Source organism: Dasypus novemcinctus, chromosome 16, assembly GCF_030445035.2.
Source record: "Dasypus novemcinctus isolate mDasNov1 chromosome 16, mDasNov1.1.hap2, whole genome shotgun sequence".
Classification (NCBI taxonomy): domain Eukaryota; kingdom Metazoa; phylum Chordata; class Mammalia; order Cingulata; family Dasypodidae; genus Dasypus; species Dasypus novemcinctus.
In genome coordinates this window covers 82,546,957-82,571,560 of record NC_080688.1, presented here as the reverse complement: position 1 = coordinate 82,571,560, position 24,604 = coordinate 82,546,957, and the positions used below count along the sequence as shown (strand labels likewise).

The 24,604-nt window shown below is 38.8% G+C and overlaps 1 protein-coding gene across 3 annotated transcripts in view; it reads right to left on the bottom strand.

Annotated features, from left to right (window-relative positions):
* The window catches only part of CDH7 (cadherin 7), a 130,920-nt gene that overhangs the window by 77,923 nt on the left and 28,393 nt on the right, over positions 1-24,604 (bottom strand). For all 3 annotated transcript variants that reach the window (XM_058277868.2, XM_058277869.2, XM_058277871.1), the window contains exon 3: positions 1,348-1,642. In XM_058277868.2, coding sequence (XP_058133851.1) covers positions 1,348-1,642 — 295 coding nt within the window. The remainder of the gene's footprint in view (positions 1-1,347; positions 1,643-24,604) is intronic.

Below are 24,604 nucleotides of genomic sequence, written 5' to 3'. Positions count from 1 at the left end.
TACTCAAATATTGCTTCTTTATGATGTTCTTTTTAAGTGCATTGCTAATTTCAGCAGGAAAGTGACTTTTCCTTTTCAGAAACTTCCAAAATCTTGTTGCTACTGCTGCTGCTGCCACTGCTTAGGGACAACAGCAGAAGCTGTCTGCAGGCTGGGATGGTAGGAGAAAGTGTGACTAACCCCACCTGGTCAAAGCAGAAATATTTACAAATGTGCTCGCTATTTTGCCGCCATCATGATTCAGCATTTGTCCTAACCACAGGCATTTATTTTTCTGACTCATTTTCAGTTTGAATTTCTTTAGCAGTGAGAGCCATTGCACCCCTAAATAATTTTCCCTCTTCCATCTGCTGGTAATAACAGAAATTTAGTGCCACTAAACTGTCATTCCCTAAAAGGGCACACATAATACATGTTTTTGTAGCCCCATTCCCTGGCATAGTAGAATCATTGAAGGAATGAGTAAAAGAATGAAAAGACCTCTATTTAAATAAATCATATTGACTAAAATTTTCCTTTGTTAATTACAAGATTGGTTATTATTTTCAATAAACTCCCTCCTTCAATACTTAAAAAAACAACAGTAAATAAATATATAAACCAACTGATCTCTATTTCAGGGCCATACTTATTAAATTGCTTTATAAGGCTGTCCTGGTTTAAATTACATTATTGGCTGAAAACTATTCCAGGGGATCTGAAAATAGGGAAATGAAAGAAGAATTTACATTATTTAAGATAGTGTGCATGTCAGTGTTTGTTCTTTATTTAGTAATAGAGCAATGTCAAAGACCTTCGAGTAAAAGAAGCTTCATTATTTTTTTACATGTCACAAACTGAGTATACCATTACCTTATCATAAATTCTCTACAAATTTTCATGCATTTCATTTTATAATTTCCAGAGAAGTTACAAAAAGATGGTGGCATGTGAATGGACTTTGGTCCAAGCACCCTTACTATAAGCGTATTGATCTGAATGTTAGCCTGGCTAGCCAGTTGGTAACCTGGACAGGGCTGCATCTGTTTTTCACCATTTTAGGCATAATTTTAATTTTTTAAGAGCAATTTTAAGTGTTACAGTGAAAAGGAAATGTAAGACATTTTCTTGAAGACACTGAGGCGGCTGCGTACATGGAAGAATTTTCGAATTCTCCATCTAAATGAGATAACATGCTGAATTAATAGGATTTGGGTACTGGCTACTGGCGTATCTCCAACTTTCCTCTCACCCCGACTCTCACTATCCTAACATGATTTTTCAGTCCGTACCTATAATGATTTAACGTTCAACACAAACCGCCCAAACCTGGATACTGATTGCGAGAGCAGAGTGGTCTGCACTTACCGACCGGAGACATCTCGGGAACCCCTGCAGTGTACGGGCCATCCAGAAATTTGGGCTCGTTGTCGTTGATGTCCTGGATCTTGATGACGAACTCCGACTCGGGCTCCACGGGCTTGTTGGTGAGCCTGTCCAGCGCCTGTGCCCGCAGCGTGTAGTAGGCCTGCTCCTCGCGATCCAGCCTCTTGGTCGCGTGAATGTCCCCCGTGTTCTCATCAATAATGAAAATGGAACTTGCCCCTTCGCCTGACAAGATGTATTTGATGGAACCATCTCCTTTATCAACATCAGAGTGAAGCTGGTGAAAAATTCATGTGAGATGAGATTAACTTACAAGAGAGCCAGTGATATGGCGATATGTAAAAATAATTCTTATGTCAGGCAGCAGGACATGAAATTTTATTGTTCTTGGAAAGATAAGCTGAACGCTTATTGTGCACAGCAGAAAGGCTATTAGAATGTGTCAGCTTGCACTTGTGAGCAAGACAATTTCATTTCTTCCTGTAAACAGTCTCAATTCCAAAGGTATTTTACATCCTCCCCAGAGTTAGGAACTTGTTGGAGTGTTATTTTTGATTTGATCTGTTCTTGCAAGTTTTAGCCATCTTCCTTGAACAGAGCAGACATTCAGTAAAAATGTTTAATTGGTTGATTTGATCTTATTCCAAGCAAAGGGACTTGCTATAGAACAGTTGTAAATTTAGACCTAGTGTATCCTTTAATATGCTCAGAAATTCCCACGCTTTAAGGGTGCCCTTCCCTGCCACCTCCCCCCCACTCCCACACCTTTACATGATTAACAAGGATGGATGGATGTCCAGTCACTAAATCAGTGTCCAGATGACGTTCTGTATTTTAAATTTTGAAGCTAGAAAAATTACACCGCATTCTGAAGTAGGAATTTTAAATCAATATGTGCCTGAGACTTCAACGAAAACCTTTCTTGAAATACCACGAACCGCATTAGATTTGCATGATTAACCTCGGCACCAGCAGCAGGGCAGCACTGCCTGATTTGCATTTCATATCTGGAACTGTCCCTGCTGTATGTCAGAACATAATGTTGAACAGTGGAACCTTAGGAAACTCAGAAATAATTACACATTTTCCTGAACTTCATAACCTGGGAAACACACTACTCAATCTGTCATTTCAACAATAGCCCAACCCTCAGTCTGGAAACCCATTAATGTGAATGAAAAAACCCAATTTTCTAAGTAATAAGGGCTTCTTTTCTCACTGCCCTATAGAATGACATTTGCATTCTTTAAAAGACAAGGTACTAAAATATAAAATAGAGAAAACTACACAGGGAAGTGTGCATAGAGCACATTTTCAGACCTCCATGGAAGCTGTGGAAGATGGAGCTTTTTGCACCATGGATTTCTGTAAGTGGTTCTTTCACTGTACTGTAACAGCTGTGTTTATACTCTGCTTCAGGGTATTTAAATTCTTGATTTATCCTTTGGTTTCTATAGTATTCAGTCAGAACAAAATAATACCAAAAATGAATTTCTGGCACAAGATATAATTTAAATGAGTTCAGCGTAGGCTGAGCCAGTGGACCCACATTCCACATGCCTACCCCACATATGGGCAAAGGATGTTCTTGACATATTGTGGGTTATTTCATTTTCTTGTCATTCTCGTGGTTACTATTACACATATATTTTCCTTACTGAAGAAGCAAGAAAGCTGAGAATTATTTAGATTTAATTACCGAGAGCTTCATGGGTGCCAGGCTCACCACACAGTAAGTCTCACAGCTGCCTTGTTCTCCCTATTTACAATGAGGAAACGGAGGCAGAGAAAGGCTAAGTCCCTTGTCTGAGCTCACACAGCCAGCTGTCTGCAGCAGCACTGGGATTCCAAAACCCAGCAGCCTGGTGGAAAAGTCCTAGTGAGCCTCCACTCCCTCCACCACCACCCTGCCTCCAGGAGAGAAGCTGCTAGCACCTGAGGCACGAGGATCCAAAGCTGCAAAGGAGAATGAGGGCAAAGAAGGACACCTGATCACATCCTCAAGGATTAAAGAAACTTGGTACTTCTGGTTTCCATCAAGGCATTTTATGACGTACCAGAAGACTCCTTTCCTGACATATCCACAAAAACCTCTGTCATACTAAACACTACATAGCAACAACGTGAGACCTGAGATAAACACGGATTACAGGTGAGAAAAAAGTTGCTCTTGAGCCACCACTGCTTCAAGCTCTCCCCACAGCTTCTTCTCACCCCGCCCTCCTAAGCCTGCCCTCCCCTCATTGGTGCTCAGTCCCACAGCAACTAGTTGGGCTTTTCTACATGCTAAGGCCAGTTGAAGTCAGAACAGTTAAAGCAGCACCTAGATGACTGTAATATAAGTAAAATTAGGTCTTTGTCTTTAATCCCAGGTTTACTTCATTTCGAGATTGCACTGAGGATCTCCATTTACAGAACCAGTCCTTAAAATTCATTAACTAATTCCTGTCAACTGATTCCTATTTTCATGACGTGGGGATGCAATGTAACTCGGGTATTCCAGGAACTTGAGAGAGGATACAGTATCCCTGAATGTATAAAACCCATTATATCCTAACAGTGACCTTCACCTTGACCTCTGCTGCTGCACCTTATATGATGATGTGTACATGGTTCTCCATTACCTACAGCCTAAAAGCGAAAGAGTAGCAGTTTCATAGTGCTGTTTTTCCAATCACGCAGTGATCAGATTCCTTCTTTTCCACCACGTTCTTCCCCCACTCCCGCCCCTGCCACACACACACACTTGGTTTCTGGCGCCCTGGGCTTTACTGTCCTCTCCATCACTAACAATTTTCTCCCAGCTGGGACCATCAGTAAGCTTGTGATCGCTGCCAAAATTCCCAAGCAGAAAATTGCTTTGAGTCTAAGCTCAGTGTCCTTCCAAGTTTAGTATGAGCAATTGCAGTGAAAAGTGGATGGCCAACTTTGAAATGTTAAGAAAAGATATGTAATTATAGGACGCATTCAGATATTAATCTGTGAGGCTATGTGTACTCTACCAATCTTAATTTGTGGAATGAAAACCAAGCTATCAGTGAAAAATGCTAGCTCTTGGTGCTGAAAAAGAATGCTCAGCAAAGACAAAAAATGTTGCCAAGTGTAGAACTATGAGATGACACTCTTAAGCTGACACATTGGTCTATGCAAGCATTGAAAACATATGTGGACATGTGCATATGTACACACACATATCTCACACATCTTTGTGAAAATTGGTCATTATAAACAGTGGAAAAATACTTTTCATGGTGAAAATCTATCGTTAGGAAAACAAATATTCTATGCTTTCCCAATATGGTAATCAATAAATAATAAATTTAAAACACAACCTCAAATATTTGCATTCTATTTGGGCAAAGCAGCACTCAAGACATTATGTCTATTTCACCTGCAAATACCACAGTATAAAGGTGATTCTATGACTAGTCCAAAGAATAACAAAAATAAAATGTCAATTCATTAATCACCAGACAAAACTCACTTTAACTGTCTGGGTTCCTTCAATGAATTTGTTGTGACTCCAAAGTAAATATTTACAGTAAAGAATAATTTTGCAAATGACAACCAAAACTGAGGTGCACAGGACACTTAGCTGATTCCAGCTCAAATTAAGACAAAAGGTAGGTGCAATCAGGGAGGTGCAATCATTATTGACCTACATGTCATTATGTCAGGACTGTGTATGATGACACTAAGAAATATCAAACTGGACTGGACTCAGGCTAATCTATCCAGGCCAGGAAAGCAAAGCATGCTTTAGACATACTGTGAGAAATGAGAAGTTTCTTAACAGTTCACTCTGGTTTTTCCATTCCTGCTGGGTGAGAGCCCCTCCCATCAATTGTCTCTGACATATCCAACCCATTCTTTCCATTCTCCGATATGATCCTAGTTCTGAATCTTATAATCTTCACTTGAGCACTATTATAAAATTTCCCAATTATTCTGTACTTTTTATAACTCAGGGTTTCTACCTGTCATACTACTCATCAGAAATTAGCTTCCTAAAATATACATTAAATTATGTCACACCCTTCTTGAATATATTTATTTTTGCCTATAAACTAAGGATTTAACCCCAGTTCTAAGCATGGCACTCAGCCTGGACATTTGCTGTCTCCTTAGCCCCACCGGTTCACGTCTCATAGTGCACATCTTGCTCCAGGCTGGATGGACTCATCACTGCTGCCCAGTACAGTGGGCATTTTCATACTTTCAACACGTCCTTTGTCATCATTCTGCCAAGTGGCATCCAACTCAGCTCACTGCACATTCCCTTCCATTGAAGCCTTACCAGTTCTCCTAATTTTATTTCATAGCATGTTGTTTGAATTTCTAAAAGAGAATACATTTCATTCTTTTTTATATTGAAAATCTGGTTTAGTTGTTTTCAAATCCAGCCCCTTTAATTTCCAAGCTCCTTAAGAACTGTGTCATTGTGTCATGACTCTTCTTTATCACCATACTCCACATTCTCAATAAGCAGGCTGTTGGATTAAATTTAGTAAACTTACTGTCTACTCTGTAAAACAGTGGTTGATGCTTTATTTCAATTTCTATCATTTTAAGTTTCAACAGAATTAGGCAAAAATCTAAACAAAGCGAAACCCTTTTTTTAAAAACCCCACGCTGTGTCTTTAGTTTGTCCTCACTTATCCTTACACTGCGTTTAGCAGCCTGGGTACCCCTTTACGTGGTAACACCTGGCATGGTGCTTCGTACTTGCCCATTTGCACAGGCCGCACAACTGTGTTCCGCAGGAGATGGAGCCCTCAGAGGGGCAGACAGGATTGCTTATTCCTGTTTCCCAGTTCTTGTAGAGTGCTTCTCACGCACACCCACCTCCACACCCAAACAAGGGTTTTAGTACACGTCTTTATATGGCAGAATCTCTAAGTCCTTGATAGTTTTTTTAATCCACCATTTTCTTTAACTTAAAGTTTGTAGAGACCAAAACTGAAAACAGATCTATGCACTGGATTCTTACTGTTTCCTATCATCCATTTAACCAGCGATGGTTGATAAGAAACTACTTGCTTTGGCACTTTCAATCCATCTGCTTCAAGATAGTCTGAAAATGGGAAATAGCCCTTACTTTAACAAAGCCTGAGGTAAAAAATCAAATGCATACATTGATCAACTTTTCTTCCCTCTGCGTACCTCTAAACTGAGTTTTGTTATTTGTTTGTACTGATTTTATCTTCACTCTCTCTCTCTCTCTCTCTCGTGGTCTCCTCCTCCCTAAAATGGAGACAAAAATACCCATACTTGGATTTCACTGAACTCTGATGACTACCTCCTGAGATATACAGTAGAATGCTCCAGAAAGGTAAATAGTAGACTATAAGGGGTTGTGCTTTTAATGTTTTGCCTTTAGAACATGCTTAATTTTCATGTCCCACACACACAAAAAGGGAAAGAGATGTTTATCATTACTTTGACACTAAAAGAAACAAAAAACCTGATGGTCTCTGACATTTGTGTGATGAGGATGGAAATAATCATAGTTTCATATTTTCTTGTAATGAATATTTAAATAGGAAAGGATATAAAATGCATTGTTATAGGAGTAAAAACTGTATACTGCTAAACATTTATTATAATACATTTTTTGTTCAAAAATGGAGTGATGGTGGCAGGGTAAAAAAACACGTACTTTTTTAGAAGCACATTAATCAATCTGAGAAAGATTTATATTAAATATTAGCAAAGGAAATGAGATGAATTTTCTACTACTTATTTAGTTTTTATAGATTCCTGATTTTTAATGTTCAAAAATACATTGCAGATGTTTAGGATTCATGTCATTTACTTTTGCTGACTATTTATAAGCTAAAAATTATAAGAGGGTGAATCTAAACAATAATTGGCAGAAATAAAACAGCTTGAATATACACATTACACACAAGTTTTCTTTTATCATTATGCTTTTTAATATTTTCTACATGCCACCTAGGTATCCTGTAATTATCAAGCTGTTGAAGAAATATTACAGATGAAAACAAGTGTATGAGTCATTTCTTTCTGGTTGAAGTATTCCTAATTTATAATTATCATTGTGGTCCAGAGTAATGGAATATGATTTCCTTGTGAAGCAACTCTGATGAAGATGCATGGTTTAAGAAGCATAGCTATTAATTAGTATAGAGTAATAAAAGAAAGGGATGCAATTCAGGAAGTGCTTAGGTAAGGTTAAAATTGCCAAGGAAATCTCATTTCATTTTTTCAACCAACAGTAAGTAAAATGAATGGAGGGGCCTTTTCAGATTGCTTTCATTCTCAGAGAAGGCTATGGTAATTCAGTGGTGATAAACATTCATTCACTCAGTAGCTGAGTGGTACAACTGTATGGTCAGTGCAAAAGGTGCTGCAATGTGTAGCTGCTGGATCTCCCCTCTACTTTTTATTGTGTTGCCTCGATTGCTCTTAAATCCCAGTTTATTAGTCTGTAGCATATCAGGATCTGGACTGGTACACTTGGACTTGAAGACTTATAAGAGGGTAAAATGAAGGAATTTGGAAGTTTTGTAAAGTGTAATATTCTATCTTCACATACATTTGCATGTGGTGGTGCAATAGAACTCTCTTCACTACTTAGTGGGAAATAATTAGCTTCTGTGTGAAAGGTGGCACACCTGTGCCGACGGCATGGCTACGCACAGCTTCACATCAGAACCACGGCCATTTCATCAGGGACCAAAGCACTGTCTATTCCACATGGCGACGTGCAGCTCCCTAAGTGAAGTCCACAGCCCTAATCTCACCCTATCTCCCATCACTGACTCCAGGCCAGATCCAAAACTTTAAAATCACCTAGGAAACCTGCCTTGAGTCACGCGATCCGGAACTGAAGCCAAGATCTCATCCTGTCCTACCATAATGGTGAACAGGCCACGGTGTTCACTGGGCTGTAAACTCCACATAGTGGGCCCGAAGCAATTAAAAAGCAAATCCTAGAAAGAGCACGCTTTTTTCTCAGGAAGATACTTCTAATCTTCTTTTTAAATCTAGGCCGATCGAGCTGGAAATGCTTGTGACAGGAAGCTGGGGCAGCAAAACCCAGCACAGCCCAGAACTGGGTGTTACAGATCTGAGTCGAAGTAAGTACAGAACTAGACAAGGAGGACCTAGTAAATTACAAATATGGTAATTTTACAGATTGACTTAATGTCTGTTGAGCTTAATAATGATGAAAAAAATTGGGATTGATTTCCTTTAAGTAATTCATTTTCATGATCTTTTACAAAAGTAGCAGGTCACAAAAGACTGAAAATTAAAAAAAAAAAGCACACAAACACACACCACCACAACAAACAGTCCTTCACCACAGATGGTTTGCAAGCCCTGGGCCAAAGAATAAACCTCAGGTGAAAGCTCTTTTAAGTGCCCAGAGGCAATAATTAGTCTAACTCTCTTTCCTGTGCTAACATGAGGGAAGGATGGGACACAGTGGCCAGAGGCCGAAGGCCCTCAGTAGAGGCCACAATGAAGACATGCACCGATGTTCTGTACTTGCCGCTTTACACAAGGCATTCAGGTACACTTTGCAGAGGGCTACTGTAGAGTGTGTTTGTAAAATATTTCCTGAAGTTTTCTGCATTTGAAAAGAGGAACACCTAAGTTAAAACAATGGAAACATAATTCTGGAGTCTGCATTTGGGGAAGAAAACTTTAACAGTTCTATAATTTAAAGACAGAATTCTCTACATTATCTTCTCAGTTCTGATGCAAGGATCATGGTGACTCAGGTCAGAATGTGGACAAGAAAAAGGGACAAACACAGAAGGCCAGAGATGACAGAGAACTAAGAGAATGAACAAAGAAAAGAAGGTAGCCCAAAAGGAGGACAGACAGCAACGAGGCCACTCAACAACTGCTCTGACCAATCAAACTCTGGTAAGGGGGCCAGATGGTTTACTCCAAATCCACAGAGAATATTCGTGTGTTTGTAATTTGGTGATAGACATTTAATACATTTTGTCTTGGTTGTTCTCTATTGGGTATCTAGTGTTTGTCCTATTAATTCTCTCTGGAATCTTTATTCTTACAAATTAAAAGTGCCCCTTTACCTGTTTTTGAAAGTACCAAGTTAAAAGTACTAGCAACCTGGACTAGACGTATACACTTGTCATTATCCTGGTGCCAAAACTGCATTGACCTGATAGATTAAACAGAATTCAAACCTAGCCTATTTCTGTTTACTTGTGCCATACTTCATCTAGACACTCAACACATACTATTCATCTATTAAATTATGTATGGGATGTATATTCTATGCAGGGTATATGGCGAAGGTGCAAAGGGACAGGGCGGCATAGGAGAGCCCAAAGTGTTGAACCCAACAGACCCATCTCCATGAGCTTACAGGGTGGTAGGCAGTCAGTGCAGAAGGTTAAGCAAACTGCATTTGTGATGACCATGGGAAAGCATCCAATGGGTACCAAGAATTCACAGGGCTGTAAGTCCAAGCCCAGTCCAGGTAGTCAGGCAAGTGCTTTTTGAAGAAATGATATTTACATTAAGACAAGAAGGCTATTACTAAGAGTTGGCCAAATAGTGAACAAAGGGACTTAACTTCCAGGAAGAAACTTGACTAATGATGGAATAAATTGCTTTTAATGGATATTCTAGCAACCAAATAATATGTGGAATCTACTAATTTATAATCGAGAATAATTTTGATCTGTGATTTATAAAGAGGGCTTAGAGCACAGATATAGTATAATCTACATCCTGTAATAATCGGTTTAAATAATTAAGCATTTTTAAAAGACTACAGACTAGTTCACTGACTTTTACTTACTGTTTTGCTGGGTCTTTTTGAAGCTTAATATGTGGGTCTCCTGTATCCAACATATGTTGGATGTTGGTTAAGTGCAAATTCCTGGGCTCAGCCTTAAAGCTATAGAATCAGAATGCCTTTGAATTGGGGCTGGGAATCTATGTTTTCAACCAGCATCCCAGGTTGAAAACTACTGGTCTAACAAATAGCATCATTTGCACACATACCTGTTTGTAGGAATGATGTTACTGCTCAAAACAGTTCATCACTGTTAAGTACACTGTGTTTATAATTTCTTTTTATATAGTTGTTGGAAAAATTTACACTATGTCATGATTTGTTTATACATTTTACTTAAAAGAGAATTGTCCTTTCTCTAACCACAGATGGCACAAGGGAAAAATCTAGAGTAAATATGTGTGTATTCAGTACGTGGTGATGTGTTGATACTTAAAATAATGGCTATACTTAAAGCCTAAGCCACTTTAAAATGACTTTTTCCATGGTGGATGATAGCAAGTTTCCTTTTATTTTTTTTTGTAATAATTATGTTTCAGGAAACTGAAAAAAAAAGTGAGAAGCTAATTTGTGGAGTATAAGGTGGGAGTATGTTTTATAGATGCAAAGTTACAGCCCGTTATTAATATAAACCATATTTTCTGCATAGAAGTTTACATGACTCAGACGCAAGGATGCCCCTTAGGCTCTGAGCAACCTCTTGGGCCAGAAAGATAAAACTAAGAACAACAAAATGCCCTGCTTATATTTACATGATGTTAATAATGGCCAGAGTCACAAACAAAGAGTAAGAACTTTAAATGAGAGTATCTATGATGCTGTTTTGTTGGCATGCTAATTATTTCCCACAGAATTGACTTATGTATGCTCATAAACATTAATTTTTTAATTACTCTGTCTTTATGATAAAAAGTTGGAAATTTAAAGCAAACAAGAACAGATGTGGGTAGTAGAACGAAGTCAATATTTATGACATCAGTTAAACTTCTGTGATTAAACCCTAGTGGAGCCATGCTTATGTCACTGAGAACTGCCATCCCTCTACCTAAGGAATAAAGCACTCATTCTCCCAACTGGTGGGTGTGTTGGAAGCTGTCATCCCTCAAACAATTACCACTTGTATGAAAACTTGCTCTCTGCTGCACAGCCACCTTGTCAATGTCACACAGCTTCTTGGGGTAGGTGGAATACACAATAACTCTAACCAAAGAGTTAAAATGGGACTGTCCCTGCTTAGCTTCACTCTTACTGCTACCCCTTGGGAATGTTGGTTCCCAGTTCTACACCAGGGCTCCCGCCAGCTTCACACTCTATGGCCATCCCTCTTTCCCCATTTTGGACTCCTAGCAGCAAGAGACCAGCAGACAAGGAGAGGAGTCATTGTCCTAGTAGGACTTATAGACCTTGACCACCAGGAGGAGGTGGGGCCCAGTTATGCAGCAGGGCCAGGAAGCATAAGCTTGGCACCTGGACACTTCACTGCTCTTGGGACTCTCTTCTTCCACCTTGATGGTCAAATGGAAGAGCCTTGGGCCAAGGAAGCCTTGGTCAAGAGAAGGAAACAATGAGATGGACTCCTAGCACCTTGAGAACAGCTGCATCACTAACCCTGTAATTTTTACCAGTAAAAGAAACCTAGTTAAGTTTCTGGAGTCATTCTCCCAGAACTTGTTATATGAAGACAGTTAACATGAGCAGGGCAAGGAGAGGACTACAATGCATGTTGTGGCTGCTTCCCAACTCCATACCCTACCCCACCCAGCAAAGCACTCACCTCCCAGCAGCTGGGGGGGGGGATGGACGACACCTCTCAACTAAGACCTTCCCCAAGGGTGTTCCCATCTGAAGATAAGACACTTTGCTTAGGTGATATTCTTTTCTTGGGGTCAGCCCATATCCAATGACAGATATATGTGGGGCTTTAAAGATCTCCACCTGCCCTTCCCCCAATTCAGGACAATCCAGCAAACCTTTCCAGTTCCCCAAAGGATCAGCACTGGCTTTGGGGGCAGGTGTATCTGCAGTTCAGCAACTTCTTCTGCCCAATCTTATTTATCTCATTCCCTCAAGAAGCGCTGATATTCCAAGAACACACTCCAAAAAAAATCCCAACAGGCATCAGAGTTTGTTTCCTGCAAACTCTGACCTGGCACATCCAAGAGTTTCTAACTTAACCAATAAGAGGAGAATGTGGCTGGCTGTTTTCATCTGTCCTCATGCATACCATGCTGATCCCTTCAGAGGCATGGGAGGATGAGAGGGACATCTTTATAAATGCATCCTTGTAGATCAGAAGCAGCATCAGCTGAAGCCAAAGCTGCAGAGCAGCAAAATTCCTAAAAGCTGTAACTGTGGGAGGAGCGCCACTTGTTTCTTTCAGTCCATAACTGGCATACTCGTTTTTTCCATGCTCCCAAATGCTGTGATTTATAGCATCACCATGCTGTGAATGAACCCGTTCCGAGAGTGCGGAGGATTCACTATGGAGTTTCTCACCAGAGAAGAGAAGGGAACAAAAGGGCCTTGGCTCAGCGAGTCCCGGGGCCAAGATGCACGTGCTGGTCCCTACATGGCAGCCCCAGCTTCCGCAGCCCCGGCTGGGCGGCTTCTGTTCATTCCAGTTGTATGATGTCCACACCCCACTGCCGTATTATTCAGCCAGAATCTCTGGCCACATACCCAGGCGTCTTATTTTTAAAAGCTTCCTGGACCATAGCAGTCTACATCCCAGGTAAGAACCATTGGTCTAAAAGGAAGAAAGGCAGTATCAAGGAGAAAGGGGGGAAACATTCCTCCATCTTTTAAACTGACAATATCATTTTTGAAAGCAACAAGAGGAATAGGTCCATTAATTAGAAATAAAAGAGAGAAAATAAGCATGTCTGCAGCTTGGGCAATAATTGAAAAGATACAAATGTTCAAAAGCATACCTCAAAAGAAAATCTGTAGCATAATTTCAATAAACACTAAAGCTTCCTAAATGGGAAACAGACCTGGTTCATACAATAGGACCCTCCGTGGACGCATCTAAAATATGGGATGTATAAGGAATCATTACGCCATGCTGTGGCTCAAGTGACCTACCATTCAGGAATAAATGAGGAAAGCACAGCCCCTCCTGAGCCCTCTTCGCATCCCATCCCTGTACCCACAGTAACTTCAATCTCCTGCCTTCCTACCCACTGGCAATTGTGATTGCAGTATTTAATGCCCTAAGAATAAACATTTTCAGGGACAAATGTAATAACATTAGTAAAGTTATAGAAATAACAACAGAGCAGGGTGCAAGGGGTAGGGACGGCAAGCATGACAGAGCAAAGTCAGTAATTAGGTAAATACATGGATGGGACCTAAGCATTAGGAAGAGTCTGCCTCAAACAGCAATTCTGCTCACACACTCTCGAAAAGTACCCCTGGTGTTGTTTAGAAATGCTGGCCGTTGGCTGGCTGTCTTTCACTACGGGTTGTTCTGGTATCACTTGGAAGACTATAACAGAACCACGGAAAGAGGAGCAGCCACATCATAATGCTGAGTAAAGGCAGGGGAGGATAACACTATTCCTTAATTAAGACAGCGTTTCACAAAATTCTGTTTCACTTTTTAACTGATGATGTTATCTCAGATTTAAAAAATGCAACAGGTTCTCTGATTTTTATTAACAGTCACATTTAAATCATAGTGTGACTTTGTCTCTTCAGATATCAGGAATCTTCAGAAATCAGAGCTCCATTATCCTACCCATTAATTCACAGAATTGGAATTCAAGATGAATAAAACAAGCTCTTCAGCAACCTTAGCATGATCTCTAAAGTGAGTCAGAGTAACACTGGAGCCATTTCAGATCTGTATTAAACAATGGAACATAGGACGAAAGCCAAAAGACCTCGGTTCTATGGGACAACAGCTATGCCCTCATGGTGGACAACCCAAGGCAATTATTATCTTCTCTAGACATTAGTCCACCTAAAAATTAGGTCAGGTTCGGTAGTCTACAGGCCCCTTCCAACCTGAAGCTCTCTATATCCTCTCTCTATAAAAATAGCCAAAATATAATCAAGCGCCCATCCATTCAATAAATGTGCTTAAGTACTGAATGTTGCTGTAGATTCCAGGAAATGAGCAAGGCATTCGGGGCTGAGTTCTAGGTACATGTTAATGCCTTATAGTTTAAACTTGTTCCCACAAATTACTTATTGAAATTGAAATTGTACAGTTTTGCTACCTTGGTAAAGTCAGGAGTATTTTAGAACATATTCAGACTGTCGTATCATCAGTAAATCCCACAGACTTATTTTGTAAAACTCTTTTTCATAATCTCAAATGTCTTTTTTAGTAATTGCTTGTGAAGGAAAGGCATTAAGGCATTTATTTCTGGGCAATTGGGATTTAGGATCTTTTTTGTTTGTGTATACCAGCTTGCAATTTGGTTAAAATAATTCAACAGAAGTAATTAGCAGCTCTTGGTTTCAATCAAGAACATATGCAAAATATTTTTAAAGGGTATGCCAAAATAATATGCTACCTAAACATACAACTGTCAGGGTAAGTGCACTTATTTAAAAGGGCATATCGTTAACGGTACCTATAATTTATCTCAGTTTTGCAGATTCATTTAGTACCACTTACAAATATATACAATAAGAAGATCCATTTGTTCTTTCTCTGAGATTTACAATGTTATACATTTTCTCTGTACTTTTTCCTGTCACATTATAGATACATGGTTCAAATGTCTTACTCTCTATTTCACTCTGAACTAACCCAAACTGCTTGCAGCAGTACTGAGAAGATAAGGATTTCCTGGTAGAAGGCTGCTACCAAGGAATCTTAGAAAAATATATACCTGGAAGGCATTGTTTTGGGTGGGTGTTTGTCCCCTTGTTGTCTATGTTACATCTATCAACTTAAACTTCCTTTGCTGTGGACCAAAGGGGCGGGGAGAGTGACAAGTGAATCTCTTTTATGGACAATAGAAAAAGAATCCCACAATTAAACTGGCACATGTTGTAAACTGTCCAATATAAAACAATCAGTAATCACTCTGCCTAGTTGAACTTGGGCTGCAAGACCATGTGAAATAGGACCTTTTTAATAATAATGATGTCAGAACATTTCCCCACTGATATGATCTGGTCTAACTCAAAATTCCTATCACAACTGAGAAATAATTATTGTCTCTGTTCCTTGCTGGAACCTTGCCGGACTTCTCTCTACTTTGTGTCACCTGTTGCATAGCTCTCCTATTTTAACAGCTAACAGTAAGAACTGATGTTTATTGGGCCAGACACTGGGGCAAGTGCTCCCTTCATTCTTCTAACAAACTTCTGTGGTGGACATTATTGTCCTAATTTGATGCATGAAAAAAAACCACTGTGATTTCGCAGGATTAAGTGCTTTGCCCACAGCACCACAATAATGTCACAGGCTTGAATGTTGGTCTCACAGGCACACTCTGTACTCTTACCCCCAGGCTGCGTTTGCCCACCCCCATCCGTCTCTTCAGTAAGATATGACCTGGAAGATGCTGGATTCCTGAATTCCCCAACCAATGTGAACGATCCAACCACAAGGAAGGCAAAGCATGAAGTTTTGGCTACTGAATACTTCAGTTTTTGTTTCCAAACCATCCCTGCTCTTTGACCCCACTCCCGAGCATGGTCAACGCCTGTCATTGCACCTCCATGGTCCGCCAACTATCTGTCTCCAACTTGCCCATTACCAAATTGAGGACCCCTTTATCTCACACAGAAATTAGCAGCATCACAATTTATACTTTGCAAAGCAATTGCAAACTCTTTACTGGAGTCCCCTCCTTTATCATCTCCCACCCAGTGTTACATATTGCCAGATTCAATGTCCTAAAACACAATGACTTTTATCACTCTCAAAAATCTGTTCAAAATCATGGATGGCTCCCTTCGATTTTCCATATTAAAGTTCAGCTTAGCACCCAATCTCTTCAAAGCTATGAGAGGTATGAGCTCAATCTTCAATGAATTGAAAATTCCATTAACTGCAACGTGTACCATAATCTCAAAATATGTAACGTGTACCACAAAAGGAAAAGAAACCTGGACATTTTAATTTTACATGATTTTAAGATGCCATTAATTGTTACATGCATCCCAATTTCTCAGGCTAAAATGTAAATATACAGAGACACATCTTATAGTTGATAGAATATGGTGTTTTTTGTTCTTATCTCCTACTTCCTACCTCTAATTCTCTATTTTTCTACATTTCCCCTTCTGCTATGGAAAAGAGAGGGGTTTGCAAAGCAAAAACACACTGCCTAGGGCTTTCAATGAAATCCTATCAGATCCTTAAAGTATCCATAGCAAAATTATCTGTATTTTGCATTTATCTGAAATAAAAATCAAAGAAAGCAAATCAAAGTGAAAAGAATACATGAATCAATGACTATTATGGTGCTTCAAAGAAACATGATGACAACAGCTTTCAAAAACGACAGCATTTTGTTTAGTTCTGCCACTGCAGTCTTTTCTCCAGGGTATCTTTTAAGATTATCTTATTCTCATTTTCCTTCCAAAATCAAGTCTCCATTGGAATCACACTGAGTAGATAACTTACAATAGTGAAAAGTATAGTATCCGGAGATGTTGCAAGTAATTTATAGTTGGCATCATTAACAAAAATACTTAACGAATTTTTGACCTCCATAGTATAGACTGGCTTTAATAGTATTGTTTTACAAGCTTTAAAGGAAGCATTAAAGAAATGTTTGTTTTGTAATGAAATGGAAATACGTGCATGCACTGGAATTTCTCATGTTTGTTTATTTAGAAGCAATGGCACATAAACTTTGTGGGTTGGACAGTGGGATACTCCTACTTCCCAAATGTTCAAGTTACAATAGATCATTGCTGAATACCTCAACACAAAGGAGAGAAACCAAAAGCTGGATGCTCCATGGAGGAAGGAGCAAAGATGACAACATTAAACCCTTCAAGGTGGTGTTTCAGAGGTGGGACAGCCCAGAGTAGATGTCAGAGATGAGGGTTTTTCATGGAATGCTGTACTATATGCCCCTTGACCCCAATTATATTTAATACCGATTTTTAAAATGTTGCAAAATGTTTGATGTGAGTGGAGTTCTTATGGAATTAGAAAGAGATGTGTTTCCATATAAACCAGACTCAGCCTGCATGGGTGAAAGGGCTTCTGGAAACTGGTAACAATGGAAAGAGTGGAGAGTCTCTTGTGTGCTATGACTTAGAGGTAAACTCAGCAGCTTTGGGGAGAAAAGGAGCAAGATTTGAAATTCTAGAATACAATATATGATTTGCATGCTTATTTCCTGAGAAAGGAAATACATGTTTTCTTCCATGTGAATCATATGTTTTTAAAAATATAAGGTGAAGGGAAGCGGCTGTGGCTCAATCAGTTGGGCTTCCATCTACCATATGGGAGGCCCTGGGTTCACGTCCTGGGGCCTCCTTGTGAAGGCAGGCTCACCCACATGCCATGGAGAGCCGCCTGTCCGGCAAGCACCGCAGAGAGCCGACTCAGCAAGGTGACCCAATAAATAGAAAGGGAAGGAGAATGCAGAAGAGCGTGCAGCAAATGGACACAGAGAGCAGACAACAAGCAAGCCACAAGTGGGGGGGATAAATTTTTTAAATAAAAAATAAAAAAATAAAATACAGACACAGAAGAACGCACAGCAAATGGACACAGAAAGCAGACAGCAAGCAAAAAAAAAAAAAGCCACGGGGAAAATATATATATATATATATATATATATATATATGTATGTATATATATATATAAGGTGAAAAATATACAACATAAACTGACTAGCACCTAGTCCTTAGGGTGGAATATTGCCTGCTGCTTCACCCACAATCTTCTCTGAGCTGGCTAACAAAGGAGCCTACAGAAATCAGAATCTTTATCTCCCAAATTCTCTTAAAGATATCTTTTCGTAAGTTTTGCCACTCTTAAGAAAAGAATGGCTAGAGTAGCAATTCTGCAGCCCCATGAAGCATGGCTAGAACTTCTAAGAGCTATTTTTAGGACCTAGTTTGTCGGCCTCTGGGGAACTTAAGAAAAATATCTAACATAACACCATAGAATAAATAGTTAAGAGTTTTCAAAACTCAATATCCAAATTAATGTATAGACAAATTATCATAGTAAGCAGAGAAAGGTTACTTAGCCAGATGACATTTAATTAAAAGCCACAGATAACAATTTAAAATGAAGGCCAAAGAGAAAGAGATGAAAGGTTACTTGGATTGGAGAATACGTAAAACTATTAGAGCAGAAGGAATCTGAACCAGTCAAGTTGTATTCACTTTTCCATTAATTGTTTTATTCTAAACAAATTAAACTAGTAACAGGATTTGTTATTGGAAAGAATCCCAGAGTGAATATTAAACTATTATATATATTATGTAACATGGCCCCTAAGAATTCTATAAGCATTTTCTATAGAAAGTAAGTCTTGATGTATGCTTACTACACTGTAAATCTTTTTTTGATTGCTTCATGCATTAAGAGTCCACAGAACATCTGGCATCAATCTAAATAGACAGGGGTCAGCAGTGGAAGAAAAATCTAAGTAGACTGGTCAGTAGGGGAAGGACAGACAGTGTCTAAACAGACAGTGGTGAGCACTGGAAGGAGAATGTGGTCTGCAGTCAGAGGGCACGCGCTTGGGGCCAATGTCTGGTTCTATTAATGTTTATTATATACACAGGTATAGATATACATCCATAAATACTGACACATATATGATATATAAATCATCTGGTGATAGTAACGACTCTCAAATCACAAAGTGTTTCTGTAATATTCAAGTGAAATAATGAAAAAAAAAAAATGGCTTACAAATCACGTAATTCCAAGTGTAAAGGCAGTTTTCATTACACTAGTGCAACTAGATTAAGACCCCACAGAAGTACTGAGTCTCAGACCAAATGATTTTTACTAATTTATATGTATAGGTATATGCAGAGAGCTGAACTAATAAATGTATAATGTTGAAATATATATATACAAATACATATACATACATTCCTAGAGATTTCATATTTGAAATGGAGATGATAAACACATACTAAAAACAAGTACCATCTGTAATATTCAGATGAGATCCTTTTTAAGACATTTTAAAAATTCATGCTAAAATTCTCATAAGCCAGAAAATTAATGAAATCTTCAAACATTTTTTCATACTTGTAAAAGCACTATAATAAATAATTTCTCTTCAAGGTATGTAAATCATGCACTACTACGACATATACACTGACTAATGTTCTACATCGTTTAGTGGGCATATTTTGAACTAATCGATTCCTTTTGTAAATAATCTATAGTAATTTTATTTATGAAACACCACAAAGACTAATGTGGTATTTTTTTATAAAAGTATTTTTATACTTGGGTGGAACAGGAACAGAGAACTGATGGGGGAGAATATAAAAATAAGTGTAATTTAGAGTACTTGCTCTTACCCTTTATTCCCAATGGGCCCTGATTAATGACCCAAGCTTAAAAGTCAACTCTTGCTGTTTGAGAGTCATTATACATGACATACTTTATCACCAATTAGGTTCCATTAGTTGTCTTTCTCACCACCTTCTATGTATATGGATTAGAGTATTTCACACACGCACATCTTCACATGGATATTCCTCAGACAACTTCAAATTCAACTTGGCAAAATCGCAACTTCATCTGTTACTTTCTGTTGTAAACCCAAAGTGCTGGATTTACCTTCATTGCATAGCAACTGCTATGTTGCAGGTATATTTGTCAACACTATAGATTCTACAGTGAACAAAATCTCTATTCCCTCCTCCTGGATCCCTCCCAACACCCTCAACTGCATACTAAATTGTTAAACACCTCACAACCACTCCACTTTCCTAATAGTTTTTGTCCAGCCCATCCTTTTATTGCCATTGCCACCACCCCATTTTATCCCCCACCACTGCTTACCTATAATATTTAACTATCGATGAACTGGTTTTCTGGCTCCAGTCTTGCCTCCTTCAATTTCATAGCCTTTGATCCCTCCAGAGCAGGCTTTTTTAAAGTACAAATGAACTCAAAACCATCCCCTCTCCCCCACCTCTGTCACTTACAAAAAGACAAGCAAAATAAAAGAATAAAAACAATCCCATAGCAGGTACATTTAACTTGCACGATGAGGTTCTTGCTTCACATTCCCCCTCTTCCTCTTCTGTCCTATTCTTTGGTTATCTGAACCACTTACAGACCTCTAAACCAGTTGTATTTTCTCATATCTTTATGCCTGTGCATAAACATTTCCTTTTGGACAATAATATCTTTCCTTGGATCATTCTCTCATCCTTCAAGGAGCAGCTGAAATATCTCCTCTTTGAAGTCTGACCTAATTTCTCCAGGATGATTTGGGTTACCTTACTCTTCCATGAATGAAAACCTCTATCAAACAACACTGGTATTTTTGTAAGTTTCCTTATTTAAGTTGTGACTTAACAGCAGGAAAAGAACATTTTTTTTTTGCATATTTATACACCCAGTACATAGCCATACGATGTACAACTTAGAGACTCCATAAATATTTGTTCAAAGAATTTAACAAATGCAAATATTCCTAACATGGCTTTTACAGGACTATTATAGACCTTGATTTTTTTTTTCTTGTCTTCCTTTAACTCAGAAGTCTGGCTTTCAACCAGGTAAACTGTCTTAACTACAAGTAAAATCTAGACTTAGGTAGGGTAAACTGTGCAAAGTAAATTCTGATTATTGAAAACTGCTTCTCACTAATTGGCTAACAATCTAGGGACTTTTACTTAGGGGAAGCAGGTGTACCCTGCTTGTCTTCCTAGTAAGAACACAAATAAATAGCATTAACTATCTGTTCTCTGAATTGCACAGATGCCTGGTGAGTGGCATCATCAGAAAGGTCTATCTGGACATTGAGGTGGTGATTCCTGGAGGTTATGAACCACTGGAGACTTGAGCACCTGTATTATCTGAGCAGAAAGGCAGATGGCCTAAACTCTAAAATGGAATGTTTATCTATAAACATACTAGCTCATGCTATACCACACCATGGCTTATCGCTACCAAACTAGACTTCACAAATTGCTATAGAAAGGTTTTTGGGCTTGTTTTTTGCCTTTCTTTCTGAAGTTCAGGGGTTTTTTGCATGTTAAGATAAGCAGCTCTGATAGAGCACTCCAAAGCCACCTGTTTTAGTAATGGAACACAATTGCTTTCCTGCGCAAGATTTTTTACCTTTAAACATGTTTGATTATTTGAGCCAGTAATGCAGAATTTTCTATGGGGTCTGGTAGAAATAGCTCAAAGTAAGAAAAACTTCTGCTGGGTACAAGGAATTTGGGGGCAGAGAAACACATGCATCACTGCTGCTTATTAAATGTTTACTGACACGACCACCAATCAGAGTGCCCATTTCAGCCTACAATCTGCTACTAGGCAGCCTGCAACCATGGGTCAGACCCTGAAACTTTAATAAGCTGTTCATTTGATGAACCTGGATGAATTGCTGACTCTACAGGCTTGTTTTCAGAGTGTGTTCAAATAAAGGACAGAGTTCAATAAAACCGTAAAAAAAATCCTTATTTCTTTCTTCTGGTCTAGTATTTTAAGGCAAGTTTCAGTGTTTTATTTTCCTAAGGTCTATCCAGTTAAGAAAGTAAATGTGATTTACTCGTCTCCATTGTTTACTGTTTCTTTTGACTTATATTTTACCACCTTACTCAGGAAATATATTACTGTTCTATCTATTGAGTACATAGTCCTATTTCTCTCAGTCTACTTAAAAACTGTAGTTTCTTAATCATATGCATCTGTGTAATATATTTGAAAAAAATACTACTACCAGACCCTCAGGTGTTGAGAATGCAAAAATGAAAAATGAGTGTCCATCCCCTAAGCACCTTCATTCAAGAGAAGAGCCAGCCCAGGAGCTGGCGAGAGCCTGCAGTTGTATCTTATCATGCTGTTGCCTAGGCCTCTGGAGGTCTGGACATCCAGGCTTTCATGGTGTGGTAGACTGAGTTACGAACACCAGGAAACACCAGGTTCTTGATCTTAACCTTATTCCTGAGTGCGCAAGCCCACTGTAAACAGGGCCTGTTGAAGATGTTCCTTTTAGTTAAGGTGTGGCCAAGCGAATCAGAGTATGTCTTATTCCTAATCCTGGAGGCCCTACCAGGAGAAAGCCATGGGAAGGAGCAAATGAACGGACCCAGAAGAGAAAGGAGAAGACAATGCCACATGGCAGGAAGGCCAAGGAACCCCAAGGCTGGCCAGCAGACGGGCACCCGAAGGCCCAGTCTATAGGGAGAAGGCAAGCCCTATAGCCTCTGAAACTCTGAGACAGTAAATTCCCATTGGTTAAGCCAGTCTATTGAGTGGTTTTTGTCATCACAGCTCAGGCAAGACTAAGCCATAGGGTACAGAATTCAAAACCACAGCAGCTCTAACTTCTTTATTCTTCTGTCTGCACCAAGATTACTTTGCCCAAATCCCTTGACATTTATAGACTCAAGAATGCCTGAAAATATTTGTTTTGGTATTTGGTAACTACCCTCCAAAATCAGGAGTAGGAAAGCTCATCATGACTTGTGGAATGAATGGCAAGCTCTCAATAAGCTCCCTTTAAATTGAATTGAACTAAAGCCAAAACCACCTCTACTGGTGGCTGCGGTGGCAGCAGCAGCGGCAGTAATTCGGTATCTCAGTCAGTACCCTCCACCCCCAAATCAAAGTTTTAGGGATTATTTTGTTTTAGTTTCCTGGGCTGCTCAAGCAAATACCATGAAATGGGTCTGGTTAAACAATGGGAATTTATTTGCTCAGAGTTTGAAGACCAAAAGAAAGTCCAAACCAAGGCATCATCAAGGTGATGCTGTTCTCCATGAAGACTGCAGTCATCTGGGTCTGGCTGCTGGAGGTCTTTGGTCTGTGGCCCTTCTGTCACATTGCAATGCACTTGGGTGCATTTCCTGGTCTCTCTATTCTCTTCAGAGCACACTTCTCACTGCTTACTATGACTCTCTCTCTGAATTTTATTTCACTTACAAAGGACCCCTATAAGAGGATTAAGACCCACCCTAATTGGGCTGGGCCATGCTTTTAACTGACATAACCCCATCAAAAGGTCCTACTTACAATGGGTTCATGCCTACAGGAAAGGATTAAATCTAAGAATATGTTTTTTTGGAGTGCATACAGCTCTGAAAGACCACACCTTCTTAGACCTATGAGCACCTAAAGGAATACTGTCTAATTCAGCTAATCATAAATAATTAAATGAAATGTTTTGGAAAAAAGTTTTCTCTCAACTTATCCATACATATGCATTATCTACAGAAATTTAAAAATACATGTCATGATAAAAATATGTTTGATGCATTACTTTCAACTCATGTATATCAATAAATGCTGCTAAGGATAACGATCCTTAATGTGTTTTGGTAAAAAACACATAAAGATGTGACAGTCTTGTCTCCAGAATAATGAATTTTCATTGATGGGCATGAAACTAAGGAAAGCACCTGACCCAGAAAGTCATCACCCCTGAAATCCACCCTTTAACAACATCATTTTAAACAAGAATCCTATCCCATAATGAACATCATGTTAATGCATTTAATTAAATGAATTCAGTACCAGATTTATGGTTTGCTATGCAGAGAGATCTACTCTGAATCTCAGGCAGCCTAAGTTTTAGGGTCTAGCCTCTCACTTCCAAGACCCTGAGACTGGCTACAAATTAGCAATGTAATCACAGTTTTAGAAAATGTTCAAAAGCTATTTTTGTGTTTTTTCTGATGAAGTTTCAGACCCACACATTTTTTATAAGTGTAATACTCCAAGAAACTTACATCTGTCCCAGGTTATCATGTTTAATGTTATATAGACTCCTGAAATATTAAACATCAGATAAAATGTTTAGTTTGAAAAATGCTTTCTTATTGACCACCATCTAATCAGGTATGTTCACTGTAGAAACACACATATGAATATATGCTAAATGCTGCAAGTAAAAATTTCATTATTACCAATTCAAGTTCAAACTATATTAATGGGGTTGCCTTAACTCAGTGCAATCACCACCATTTACTTTATACCAGATTATACACTCAAGCTTAAGGGAAAAAAGACTCTCTATGCCAAAGTAGAAGACACATTATCGTAGAATGATCACAACAATTACATAGAACACATTTTAAAGTGAATGTTCAGTGTCAGGATAATATGAATCATCAAAAATTTTGGATGCCGTATAAATGATTAGAAATATTATTGCTTATTTTGAGAGGTTTTATTGTAGTCTTTATTTTTTTTTCTTGTGTGGAACATAACTCTTCTTCTAAAGGAAAGCAGCCTAAAATCATTATTTTCATGCTTTTCCTTATTTAGGAAATATCAAAATCAGAATAAAA